This window comes from Vidua chalybeata, chromosome 4 (assembly GCF_026979565.1).
Source record: "Vidua chalybeata isolate OUT-0048 chromosome 4, bVidCha1 merged haplotype, whole genome shotgun sequence".
NCBI lineage: Eukaryota > Metazoa > Chordata > Aves > Passeriformes > Viduidae > Vidua > Vidua chalybeata.
In genome coordinates, this window is record NC_071533.1 from 31,959,448 (window position 1) to 31,973,372 (window position 13,925).

General features: G+C 37.6%; 2 protein-coding genes across 2 annotated transcripts in view; one reads left to right on the forward strand and one right to left on the reverse strand.

Annotated features, from left to right (window-relative positions):
* Positions 1-10,399, forward strand: part of RXFP1 (relaxin family peptide receptor 1) — a 96,948-nt gene extending 86,549 nt beyond the window's left edge. The window contains exons 8-18 of the mRNA XM_053941628.1: positions 176-247; positions 1,046-1,120; positions 1,410-1,481; positions 2,366-2,437; positions 3,170-3,241; positions 3,638-3,709; positions 4,986-5,057; positions 5,288-5,517; positions 6,906-7,316; positions 7,836-8,054; positions 10,098-10,399. Of these exons, the coding sequence (XP_053797603.1) occupies positions 176-247; positions 1,046-1,120; positions 1,410-1,481; positions 2,366-2,437; positions 3,170-3,241; positions 3,638-3,709; positions 4,986-5,057; positions 5,288-5,517; positions 6,906-7,316; positions 7,836-8,054; positions 10,098-10,399 (1,669 nt within the window). The remainder of the gene's footprint in view (positions 1-175; positions 248-1,045; positions 1,121-1,409; positions 1,482-2,365; positions 2,438-3,169; positions 3,242-3,637; positions 3,710-4,985; positions 5,058-5,287; positions 5,518-6,905; positions 7,317-7,835; positions 8,055-10,097) is intronic.
* A 1,883-nt stretch (positions 10,400-12,282) lies between these two features.
* On the reverse strand, positions 12,283-13,855 carry C4H4orf46 (chromosome 4 C4orf46 homolog). The gene is made up of 2 exons (XM_053941229.1): positions 13,594-13,855; positions 12,283-13,498 (listed from the first exon to the last, which is right to left on the reverse strand). Exons 1-2 carry the CDS (start codon positions 13,753-13,755, stop codon positions 13,343-13,345), a joined length of 318 nt encoding a protein of 105 aa, XP_053797204.1. The 5' UTR covers positions 13,756-13,855; the 3' UTR covers positions 12,283-13,342.
* Between the last annotated feature and the right edge of the window lie 70 nt (positions 13,856-13,925).

The following is a 13,925-nucleotide window of genomic DNA, read 5'->3' on the forward strand; positions in this document are numbered from 1 at the left end:
AATTATTCTGAAGGGAAATAAATATCTTAACCTGCCAAGGAATAGTGTGTTAATTTTTTTAAGTAGTTTGACTGGACTTTTGAAGAAATTCAAAAGCTTGTTATCTTTTATTATCTCTTCAATTTAAGACTGAAGTCAATTATCAATCTGATAAATATTTTGCCGTAATTTTTAGGATAATTGAAAACAACAGGATAAATCGGATCTATCCATTAACATTCTATGGACTCAAATCTCTTATTCTTCTGTAAGTATGAAACAGGATAAAAAAGGTGCTATTTAAAAGAACAGAATACAAAGGTCATACACATATAAAAAAAATTTTTACACTGAATGTGCTAGCTCACCCCAGAGTGCTGGCAGTACACCTGCAGCTTTCCCTTACCCCAGGCAAAATGTGCTAGAGTGAGAGGATTTTGGCAGCAGTGGACGCGCAGTGTCTGGAAAAGTATAGGGAGAAGGGTGAGGAAAATGATGAAAGGTGTCACTGAGAGGGCAGGGTCGAGGCAGCTACAGCACTGGGTTCCAGGTGTCCCCCAGAGCCATGGTGGGACAGGAGGAGTCCCATAGTCCCTGCCCCTGGTGGCAGCCCGACCCTCCTCCCCAAGACCCTGTCTATGGTGCGCCACTGCACTCTCCAGCCTGAAAGATGAGGGACCCTCTTCTCCTATATCCCAGAGGGAAACCTCCCTCCATATCCCACTGTAGTCAGAACTACATGTTCTGACTGAATAGTAGATTTGTATTGGATTTCTACATTTCATTTTAATAGCAGTGAAGTGGAATGAACACCTTTCCTTTACTTGGACATTAGCAAGCTAAGGATAAAATACTGCAGCACAGAATGCCACAGGGAAAATATGTGGAAGTTGAAGAAAATAATACTGCTTTGATGCTTTGAAAACTATTCAAGATTGGAATGATTTTTTTTCAGAAATGCATAAGAGACATGAAATTTTTCTATGATGTAACTGTGGATATATAACCAGCTGTACTATTCCTCTTTTTTTTTTTTTTTTTTTTTTTTTTTTTTTTTTTTTTTTAGAGAGATGATGAATAATTCTCTTGCACGTTTGCCTGATAAACCTCTGTGCCAGTATATGCCAAGATTAAATTGGCTGTAAGTCTACCTTATTTCACTGGAAAAATATTATTTTGTTGTCTTTGTATGGCAATTCCACCCCACTTTTTCTTATGGGGTGCTGGATCTTGCAGAGTGCCTGCTGGGTCACTGCAGGGCTGATGGCCTGAAGTCATCAGTTAAGTGTGCAGAAGTCATCAGTTAAGTGTGCATGTCTGCCTCCCACTCTCTTCTGTGTAGTCAAGTTCTGGTAGCATTTTTCTTCAATTACCTTAGAATAAGTGCCTGAGTTTATTTTCAATGATTGATGGGTTCTTTTATATCCCAGAGACCTTGAAGGCAACCATATCCATCATGTGAAAAATGCCACTTTCATCTCCTGCAGCACTCTAACTGTCCTGTAAGTAATTGGATATGCTAGCTAGCCAGAGTGAGATGGACTTAAACTGAACAGTCAAGTGATTCATTACAGCTAATATAAAAGTTTCCTGAGTATTATGGTTATTTATCTCTTGAGGATATTATATTAAAATGTTTGGTTTGAAATGAGCACCGCACAGAATATCCACTCTTTATATTTTACAGCAAAGTTCAGCATTGAAATATATAGCAAGACTTCACTGAAGAGACTCTGGCTGATATTAAGATTTAGAAATTTTCATTATAACCTTTGTATTGAAGTCAAAGATCTCATAATGAGAACCAGCAAACATACAAAAGCTTGTTGTTTATTTTGATTGGCTGGTGGGTTGACTGGCTCATCAATTTTAGAATTTTCTCCTAAGTTTCTTCAGTGATGATGTAACCATCTTCAGAAAAGCCCTTCTACTTTTTGGTAGATTAGTAGACTCCATGGTGAGTCTCACTTTCAATTTTTATCTCTTCTGAAGTACCCTTGTTCTGCAGTGCCAGATGAAATAAGGATGAATGAAAAATTGTGCAACCATGTACCTGTGTCTGAGATGTGATTAGGTCACAAGCCTTCCAGCCCACTTAATCTTCCCTCAGTCAATTTGTACCAGCCTTCCATGGGGTGTTTGTATATATATATATATATATATATATATATATATATATATGCAGAAGTACATACATATATAGGCAAAAAAAGTTATTTACTAAATCATAAAATGGCAAACTTCCAGATGCAATTAGCTTGTTAACTGAATTGGGCAAATATTTAAGGATGGAGAGAACAGAGAACTTTTAAAGTTTATAAAACCTTATCTTCAAAATTAAATAGACACCAAGAAGAAGCAACATAAGTTTGTTTTATTCTCTCAGGGTGATGAGACGAAATAAAATCAGCTCCCTAAATGAAAACAGCTTTTCTTCTCTCCAGATGCTAGATGAATTGTGAGTAGATTTCTTCTTATTTGTACAAATCACACAGTTTTGTGATTTATATTAGAAATATCATTCATCATAATTTCTATTTCATATAACATGCTCTGGAGATGGCATCCTTCTTTAGGGTATTTTTTTTTAAGATATATTGAACAGGAAAGAAATAATCAATAAAATCTGTATCAATCATATTAGGGCTTTTCCCACATTATGTTCCCTGAATATAATATCAATTATTCTTGTATCACTACAATCTAGGTGCAGGTGTGCCTTCAGTGTCTTTTAGACCAGTTTGACAGTTTTGGTTGGACTGAGACCTTTATTCCTCTGTTATTAGGATTTCTGCACAGTGAAAGTAAGATGAAAGGCAGAAATAAAAACAAAAGTAAAGATATGCTGTTTAGCCCATGTGGAAACATTCCCATCATGAAACAATACATTTAATTAATTTTCATCTACAAGCCAAGTTAATGTCATTTTACTTTCTTTTTGATGGAAATAAAATAACAATAAATTATGTATCTAATTTTATATCTGAACTAATGAGACAAAGCAAGATCTCATAGATCTACCTTCCCACCTTGTTTTAACATCATTCTTTTATAGTCCAGATTTCTGATAACATATAGAATAAATAATATTCTATTTGGCAAATAAAATTGTGTATATTAAAACTGCAAAACTATTCAGTAAAATTACTGTGTGTAGTAAGAACTTACTGTAACCTGTGTGTTTCTGCAGAGATTTGGCTAGCAACAAGATTGAATCACTTCCTCCATATATATTTAAGGAGCTAAAGGAGCTTTCACAACTGTAAGGATTCTTGTTTATTATTATACATAAATGTATATTCCTCATTTGATATGATGTTTTCAGTCATATGTGTCAGAAAAGAGAAGAACACATTTGTTTGTATGCATCATTTAAGCTCTGTCTAAATGAGCTTAAACAATTTTATATCATTTTCCAGAATAATTTTGTAAAAGGTGTGCATTTTCATGTCCCAAAAGACAACATGTCAAAATTCTACCTTTTTCTAGATCTTGTTAATACATACAAGATAAGCTATGCTAACTACATCATGAGAAATTAATAATTTCATGGGAATGCTTAACTTGATATCAGGATTTAACTTTAAAAATAGATTGACTTTGTTTTTAGGGCAAGCAGTAAGGAATGTGGCCAAAATTAATTTTGTTGTGTTTACAGGAACCTTTCTTACAACCCCATCAAGAAAATACAAATAGACCAGTTTGATTTTCTAATTAAACTCAAATCCCTGTAAGTATCAAGTTTTTATATTTTAGCTATAATTTCTTTGTGATTTTGCACATCTCCCTCAGTAGGACATGATCCAGAATATGTTGTGTAAGAAATTGCCCCTGAAGAGTTTAGGGGAAGTTTTGCAGGTGTGTTAACGCAGCAGCTCTAACTTGAATTCTGCCAGCAGAGCTCCTCCTGTGCAGCAACAATCTTGCAAATCTGAAATTATCCTGCAACTCAGTGATCATGGCCTTCCACCTATTTTAGTTAAAAAACTGTTAAATCTTGAGATAGATCAATAGACAGCTGTATTTTGGCAGTTTGTAAAACACCAGTTCCCTCTTCATCTGTTTGAAATACTAGAAATAGTTGGGGAAAGCATTCCCTAGTATTCATTGCAGCACTTAAATAAAAGTAGCACACTTCCATGTTGGGGCTTTCTCATGTCTGCCAGCAAAACTGCCCACCAACCCACATCAACTAACCAGTAAGTCTGTACTTTTCTCCATTTTTGCCTAAATATGTTCAGAATTCACAGGAATATTGCATTCAAATCTTTGAACAATAAATCCAAATAAGGCTCTCCACAAGGAGAACCAAGGACCCCATACAAGGTGCACATCGAACCAGAGAATGGGAAGGACTGGAAGAATACAGAACCTGAAGTTCTAAAAGAACATCTTACATAGTTAAATTTTATTGATCTAGCATTGCAGGGGGAAAAAATATCGCTGCTCTCATATGCATATATAAAATTTAAAATAAGGAACCTCAGCCATGTGTCACAAAAAAAGCCAGCATTTTTTCTTACATGCTGTATTCTGTGTCCCAGCTTCCTGCTGGTTTTGACGTAATGAAGACTGAGTTCTTGGGTTGGTTTGTTTGTCCAGGAAAGCACTCCCTGAGATAAGAGAAGAGATGTGTAAAAGTATTACTCCTAGAACAAGTTATTATTTCCCCAGAGATGATGAAAGAACATCAGTAGAATAGTACTTTGAAAGGGCGACATATTAATCAGACATTCATTAATTCTCATGACTGAGAGCAGCACTAAAAGTTTTCTTCATGAATCCGGAAGAACAGTGAGTTTATTAAAATTATTTTCAATTCCTTTTTGTTCCACTCCAGATTTTGCAAAGACTTTTTGGTCAGGTTTTGAAGGGTTGGCAGATTAGATGCAATAAAATTTTTATCTAGTTTCCTATAATCATAAAATCACAATTAAATGCTCAAAAAAATTGTTTTTTTTGCTACTGAGTTTCTATGGCCTTTTACTGAGAATGTATTTTTACAGCAGCTTGGAGGGCATTGAAATTGCAAACATCCAGAGAAGAATGTTCAGTCCCCTGAGAAACCTTTCCCACATGTAAGTAGATTATTTTAGAAAGTTTGCTTTCTTTGGCCTGAATTTTACACTTACAGAATACTGGATAATTGAAAACGAAGGTGTATGAAAAGCAGTACATGAGTTGTCGAATTTTGACCATTTTTTATTAACTTTCTTCTTTCAGAATATGTTTTCTGAGTAGGTACTAGATAGCTTTGATATTCTGACAATCAATCTAGAATGGTCTCTCATCTGTTTCTCACAACCAGATATTTTAAGAAATTCCAGTACTGTGGGTATGCTCCTCACGTGCGCAGCTGCAAACCCAACACAGATGGGATTTCCTCCCTCGAGAATCTTTTAGCTAGCATCATACAGAGAGTGTTTGTCTGGGTTGTATCAGCCATTACCTGCTTTGGAAACATTTTTGTTATCTGCATGAGGCCTTACATCAGATCGGAGAACAAGCTGCATGCCATCTCCATAATGTCCCTCTGCTGTGAGTACTCCACATCTAGAATATCTTTTTAGTCTGCTTGTAGCGTGTATGATAGTTGTTTTTATAGTATAGTGATGTATTTCTAGCATTAGATTAACTCTACTTTCGTGACATTGCAAATGAAAACACAAAATGTTGTGGCTTATATACCATTAAGGTCTTATATACCTTAAGAGGTATATAAGAGGTTGCAAGAGGTATATAAGAGGTATATTAAGAGGTCTCATTAAATGCTGCCTTTGGCAGCTGGGACATTCCAAAAGTTTCATGTTTGATTTTCATGCCATGGGAATTCTGTCAAATTCTCACTGTCTTCAGCGAGAAGAAATGGAATTCCAATATTTCAAATGCCCAAAAACCAATATTTTACTATGCATTTCTCAGTAAGTAGCAATTTCTGCATGTAATTATTGTGTTCAAGTATTCTATTCTTTGCACAAATAAAAGGTTGTTTATGCAAATATAAAAAATTAATCTATCCTAGCTCCCCAATATTAGGAATTGAGGTGATTTTTTTTTAAATTTTAGTCCTGAAAGCAAGACAAGTTTATGGATGAACTACTTGGCAGTAAAATCACTACAATTCTGAGTCTCTCAATACTGGAGAGTCTAGGAGGACTGCACAAATGCAGTTAGATGCATTTTGAGAGATAGTTGCCAACATTGCATAAAATTATTGCAACATTTCTGAATATAGCATGTCAGTGATTTTGAAACTTTGTTCTTCTATAAAACAATCTGAATACTTTGCAAAAATTTTAGCAAAATACCCATGAAGCCTTCAGTTCTGTGTTGACAGGTCATCTCCCCTTACTAGTCTTAGAAGACTATGCACATGAGTTTTGAACTAGCATAAGGTGGAAAAAATAAACTTCAAATCCAGCAGAGATGGCCTACCCAAATAAAATTATCTTAAGCCAAATGTTAATATAGAAATAAATAAAGAAATAAGACCTAATAAAAAAGCGTTGCAAGATAAAGCTGTATATTTTTCTATTTGCAAAACTATTTTAGCAGAGCTTTAAAAAATGGAAACAAGTATGAAACATGGACTGTCAGACCAAATGAAAAGGAAAACAAAAAAGGAAAAAGTAATATAATTACTTAATTACTAAGTAATTATTATAATTAAGTAATTATATTTACTAAATTGTAATTCATAGTACTAGTCCTGGTGTAATATTGATTTTATATCTAATATCTAATATCTATCTAATATCTATCTTATATATCTATCTATCTTATATCTATATCTATGTAGTAGCTTACTTCTAAGTAGATACTTATATATTTATTTATGTGTGTGTGTGTCTGTTTTCCAACATACATGTACAGAGAGAATGGGAGTTCAGATGTGTAAATAATGATGTTAAGCACTGTGCCCACAGGTGCTGACTGTCTGATGGGAATATATTTATTTGTGATTGGAGCTTTTGATCTTAAATATCGTGGAGAATACAACAAGCACGCTCAGTTGTGGATGGACAGTATTCACTGTCAGTTGGTCGGATCGCTGGCTATTCTGTCTACAGAGGTGTCAGTCTTACTGTTGACTTATCTGACTTTGGAAAAATACATCTGCATAGTTTATCCTTTTAGGTGTTTGAAGCCCAGAAAATGCAGGACAATTTCCATTTTGGTTCTTATCTGGATAATCGGGTTTGCTGTTGCTTTTATCCCACTGAGCAATAAGGAATTTTTCAGGAACTACTATGGCACCAATGGCGTCTGTTTTCCTCTTCACTCAGAACAATCAGAAAGTTCAGGAAGTCAGATTTATTCTGTTGTGATTTTCTTAGGTAAGTTGCTTTTCTTCTTTATGTATTACTAGAGCTGCAAAGGAACCAAGTTTTCAAACAATTAAGATAGCTGTAATGTTCACACCTCCTTGGATTTAGATGCTCCAGCAAGCATTTAAAGACTATTTCCAATATAAATGCTTTACTGTATTAGATGTGTACCTACTTATCTTAAAATGCATGAAGGGATGAGAAAGTAGAAATAACTTATTGACCATTATGTTCTTGAATTAATAGACTATGTTAGGGAAGTAGAGCAATGGTAAGGCCAGAGAAGAACTATTTAGTTTTAATCAGATGGCAGTCTTTTGCCAGTTATCAGTGAAAAAAAAAAAAGAATACTTGAGTAGAGACAAAAATTCAGTCTTCAGATGAGGACAGACTCAGATTTTCTGGCCTCTTAATTCCATGGACTAGCAGTTTAGATGAAATATTCTTCTTTACTACCCAGACTGCAAATAGGTGATGTAGAATTGCCATTATTCTCTTAAGGTATAATTAATTTTTACTTTTAAACAGGTGTAAACTTGGCAGCTTTTATCATCATTGTGTTTTCCTACGGGAGTATGTTCTACAGTGTTCACCAGACAGCTATTATGGCTACTGAGATTCGGAATCATATTAAAAAAGAGATGATCCTTGCTAAACGTTTTTTCTTCATTGTATTTACTGATGCACTATGTTGGATACCTATTTTTATTTTGAAACTCCTTTCTTTACTTCGAGTAGAAATACCAGGTATGTCCTTTCTTTTATGAGGCTGTTTCAATAGTGTCTGTATTAAATGTTCCTTCTACTTCAGAAGAGAAATAATTTAATGAAATGCACTATATTGCTGAAATTAACTTCATGTTCTATATCTATATATGTACACACAATATAATGAACTATATAGTTTTGCTATTTAATTAAACTCTATTACTATAATCATGAAAGATTAGCCACCTTTGAGTTACATAAAAAACCTCCAAAATTCAAATCATTCAAGTCTGTCTACATATAATATCTATAAAGTGTACAAAATATATTTGAAAGTCAAGTCTGAGTTGCATTGGCTTTTCTTATCTTAGGGCTTTTGCTGGTTCTGTTGCCTAAATGTCTCAAGACAATATAGTGTTTTCTATCTTGATTCAATAATGTAACTTATTCTGAAATGACTTTATTTTACAAGCTGGTATTTATAGCTCCACTCATTAAGTTACATAAAGATCTGCTTATCTTCTTCATGCTATGAATATATTCACATGTAAAAATAGGGTAACCTAAAAGACTAAAATTGCACCTTAATTTTTCCCTTCTCTTTGCAATATCAGTAGATGCCAGAAAAAAAGCTTCTTCATGTGGGGCTTATTAAACCTGTTAGAAAGAACATGTGAGTATGAACGGAACAATCAGCAACAGCAGATTCAGACTCAGTGTACAGATGTATGTCACAATATTACATTGGCAAGAAAATGTTTTAGCTTGGATGTTTTTGCCTTATGTGCTGACCAGGAGGTTTGGGAGTTGAAATTTTCAAAGTTTGGACTTGCATCTCAAATGAATGGAAGTTACGCTGATTATGTTAAATATCCAGTTATTTCAAATATTTTTAAATTGTTCTTCAAGAAGCTATCAAACTACTTATGATATTTGAAAGAAAATATCTTGAAAAGTAGAAACAGGTGTATTATAAGTCAAGAAACCTTGAAGAAATCTTGCTGAATCACAGGGTGATCGTTGGTTCAGCAAATTAGTGTCCTATGATAGATTAAACAGTAATTACTCAATTCATGAAACTAAAGACATGACAGCTAGCTGTCCGAATTGACACAAATTGTAAACCTCCTTTGATAGCATTTGCTTTGTGTTGGTTGTTTTAGAACTAAGCACCTGCTTGTTTCCAAAACTGTAGCCAATGTGATGGGCATCAACAGGAATGTCTTGATATTGCAACAAAGTTGTAAAAGTGGAGAGGGGCATAGAGGGGTGTCCCAGGAGAGTCAATTACGGTTTTTATGCCTCTTGGAACTGTTCTGTAACAATTTTATAAGTCAAACAAAACAATGGAGGGCACCTACTGACGTCTTTCAGCACTTTAATCCTGTCCCTTCTCCACCTGCCCCTCAGGTAACATATCTCCCAAACAGTAAAGGACGAGAAAGGGATGTTGTAAAGATGCACAGACTGACATAGGCAGACAGTGAACACAGAAACTTTTACGAACAGGAAAAGAAGGAAATTAGGAGGACGTATACAATGCTTTTTTTCAGGGGGACGAATGAAGAAGTCCTGGTGCAGAAGAGAAAACTAGGCTCTGAGGGGATACAGGGAACAAAGGATAGTTTTGCAGGAGGACAGAACATCAGGGGCATCATTAGGACTGCATGTCATCAGTCCTGGGAAGAGGATGGGGAACAGAGATCACAGGAAGAGATAAGAAGCAAAGCAGAGACAAAAGGTTTTGGGTCAATAAAAAGGGGCTCAGCCAGAACAAGAAGTCTGTCAAGGCAAATAGGAAGCTGTGGCATAGAAAAGAGGGACAAATAGAATTACTAGGAGAATAATAAATGTCAGCTTTTGCAGGGAGTACTGGAAACAGAGGGAGAAAAGAGGCAGTGCAAGTGTAACAGAAAGAAGAAAAAGAAAAGCACCTGTTGTGCCAGGAGTTCAGCCTAAGAGCACATGACCTCCTCCTCTCATCAGCAAGCTGTGCTGCATTGGCATCAAGTGTTTATGCTAACTAAAGAATGCAACCACTGGGATGCATATTACAGCTGCCTCTCTTTTTCCTTCCCTAAGGTACCATAACTTCTTGGGTGGTGATTTTTATACTGCCAATAAATAGTGCTTTGAATCCTCTTCTCTACACTTTGACTACACGACCTTTCAAAGAAATGATTCACCAGGTTTGGTACAACTACAGACAAAGAAGATCGAAAAGAGGTAAAGGCAGCCAGAAACCATACGGTCCATCATTCATTTGGGTAGAAATGTGGCCAATGCATGAAATCACGCCAAAGGTTACGAAGCCTGTGCTTTGTACAGACTCTTCTGATGCTTCAGTGACTACACAGTCAACAAGACTAAATTCATACACGTAATTACGGTTTGAATCCTCACGGTGACATCGGCACTGTTAGCTTCACATCCGTGGGCTTGATGCTTTACAGCCATGAGGAAAATGAGGGAGGTGTGACATCAGGGCTCACGTGAACCACTGCGGGAAGAAGAAGGAGCCATGTGTCTCTTTGCAGGTAGAACTGGCATTTTACCATCTCACAGCAGTACCTGACATTTTGACAGTTCATCCTAGATCAGAATGAGAAATTGGTTGTTTGGGGCTTTTTTCTTACAGAAGCCAAGAGTGTGGGGGGAAAAAAAAAATGAATTGTCATTTGAAACATCTCACCTTGAAAGCAGATTGTTTCAAAATCAGCTGTTTATGGGGAAGTGTGTGTGTGTGTATGTATGTGTATTTTCTTTTTTCTTTTTTCTTCTTGTAAGTTCCCATTTCAACAGTTGATTTTTTGAGTTAATTGGTTTCCTCATTAAGAAATGTATTTTCTCCTCAAAGTTTCTGACTCACTCTATTCAGGCTACATCACCTCTGAAAAGTTTTAAGGAGCAATAGCCGTAAGAAAAACATTCAAATTTCATAAATAGGTCTGTTAACTATATTTGCCAAAGCCAAAGAAGTGAAAATTGTATTACTTTTATAAATTTAGAGACTATTTCACTCATGTAAAGGCAATAGTGAAATTGCAATGATAGTTCTGATACAGTCACCAGGTTGGACAAGGCCTTGATCATCCTGGTCTACTGGGAGGTGTCCCTGTCCATGGCAGGAAGAGGCTGGGACTAGATGATCTTTAAGATTCTAATTCAGGCAGAACCAGAACTGTGGTGAAGAAAAAACTAAAAAGGAGAGGTTTGGTTTGTTTGTTTGGTTTTATTTCCCAAGTGAGTGTCCCCAGCTTTAACTGGTGGGACTTTAATCTTTCTTACTCTGGAAAGACTGAGTATCCCAGCACCTTGCTGCTTCTCTTTTCCTCGCTTTTCTTAACAGGCTTCCAAAAGTAGCTCACCACAGCTTGCAGACTTCAACAAATTCCAGTCTTAAAATGTCTCTCTATGTACAAGAGAGATGGTCAAATAGAAAATTATCAGTCTTAACAGGTGTCATGACATCTACATTATAATCACTTTGTACATGATTGGATGCATTATAGTTAAAGTAATTTAAAGACCACAGCCATTCGGCACTTTTTTAAGCATTATTTTACTTCACAGAATTACAAGAGTAAAATAAAAAATATCCCATCTGAAATAATCCCCTAGAGGTAGTTCCTTCACACATTCTTACTGAAGAGAATGTTTTCTATTATGAATTATTACAGCTTCCCTTCTTCTTTCAGTACCGTATTCAGTCTGATGGCCTAGAAGCCCAAAAAGGTAAAAAAAAGCTCTTTTTTTTTTTTGCGTTGATTTGAAACTATTTAAAATTAAGTTAAAAGATACTTACAATGTTTGCACTTAACTTCTTAGCAGTATAAGAAGTAGAATTTTGAAAAAGTGTGGCTCACACTTCAATTGTTTACAGAACTTTGGATTATCTTTGGATTTGAAACTAAAGATTGTCAAGCATCTTGTTTCCACTACTGTATGTTCTACTGAAATAAAATATTATCTGCTGAACAAAATTACTTATTTTCCAAGATGTTTAGTAACATTTCGGGTTGTAGGGGTTAAAGACACATAAACAAAATCCTGCCATGTGGATTGTCTTTAGCTAGGACAATTAGAACTCAATTCAATAGAACTTCCTTACTCAGGGGCCAAGCCCTCTCAAGGACTGCAACTGCCTTTGGTAAGATGTGCAACAATCCCTGACCTTGCCATTACTTGGGTTTCACTCCACGTGATTATGGTTATATTCACCATCACCTTTGTTTCTATCAGTAACACAATAATAGTCAATACTTCATAATTTTTGCAATTTCTTTATTGTTTTGATAAGCAAGCTACAGTGGGTCTTTCTCAAAGTCCTTTAAGTAAAAACAAGTCATGGCAGAGTTACAGTCTCCTGCAGCCTGCCATTGCATCTCAGCATTACTTTTTTTCAGTGCCTGGTAAAGGTACAGGAGTGTCAGAACAGCTATTTATTACAGCTCAGACATCTTTCAGACCAAAAAGTTCTATTAACAGTAAGCTCTAGACTATCAAACTAGTCACTGCTTAAGGCAAAGATAAAAAACAGGACCAAATACTGAAAAAGCTCTGAAGTGCTTCCCCAGTGATGGGAGAATACATGTCACAGATTCTATTCTAACTAACAGAAGCTTTTACTTAAAGTTCAAAATAATCCATCATATCAGTAAACAATGCTGCTAAACTTCTACCCTGAAGAGATAGATCATCCATCATAAGGCACTTTATTACAACAAAAGGTAGGGTAAAATTGTTTGCAGTAATAAAACATCTTGCAAAAAAGAATCTGCAGCTTTATAGACATACATTGCAATACTGCTAAAAATAGTAAGGTTTGGGATATAGGATTTTTCTACAGCTCATAAATAAGCCACAACTTGCCGCATTATCCCATACTCAAAGAAAAAGTGTGTGTAACAAAAAACTGAAGTTAGTTGAAGTTTCTCTGGAGTTGGCAGGGTTTCTGCTGGTGACACCTCTTAAAAAGGAGGGCTGACAATTCTTTACCACAGGACACCACTTCCCCACCAGTAACGAGTTCTGAACGTAGCACACATACTAACTTTGTATCTACCACGTTAGCACGAAAGAGAAAAGAAAGAAGAGTATGAGATCGCTTGAGCTTCAACGAAGAATCTAGAAGTCAAAGTTGATTCCCTAAACAAAGTTTTTTTATTCGGTAGACTAACATAAAACATCCATACGAGAGCCCTCAAATATTTGTGAAAGAATTCTGGGGGAAAACAAAATTCCATGTGAGGTCCCTAAAGGCGGCGGTCGAAAAGAGCCCCGCCGCAGTGCGGGACGAGCGGGCGGCGCGGCGGGCAGGGCCAGCGTCAGCCGCTTGGCTTCAGGGACTCGTAGCCCTCCCTCAGCAGGTCCCGCCACGTCCTGAGGAACCGGGCATTCTCCGAGCACTTGGTGGCCAGCTCCTCCACCTGGGCCGACACGGCCGACGTCGCCTCCAGGATCTTCGCCAGCGAGAAGGCGGCCTGGAGGGACGGCAGAGAGGTTGGGGGTCGCCGGCGCCCGGCAGCGTCCCCGAGGGGGCCCCGGAGCCCGCCCGAGGGCAGCGCGCCGCACTCACGTCGCCGATCTGCATCTCCACCTCCTCCAGCAGCTCCCGCGTGTCGCCGCCGGGCAGCTCCGGCGACCCCGACCCCTCGCTCCCGCCGCGGACCCTCCGGGGCTGGGCGCCGGGCGATCCCTCGGGCACCGCCGCGGGCGGCAGCGGCCCCGCCTCGGCCATGTCCCGCTCGGTTCTCCCGCGCCGGGCGCGTCTCCCGCCCGAGCGCCGCCCACGGCACGCCCAGGCCCGCTCCCGCCGAGCGCCGCCCGGGCCGCGGATGGGCTGGTGCGGCCGCGGTCACCGCCCCCGAGGGCGGCTCTGGGAGCTGTAGTCCTGCCGCCGGGACGGGG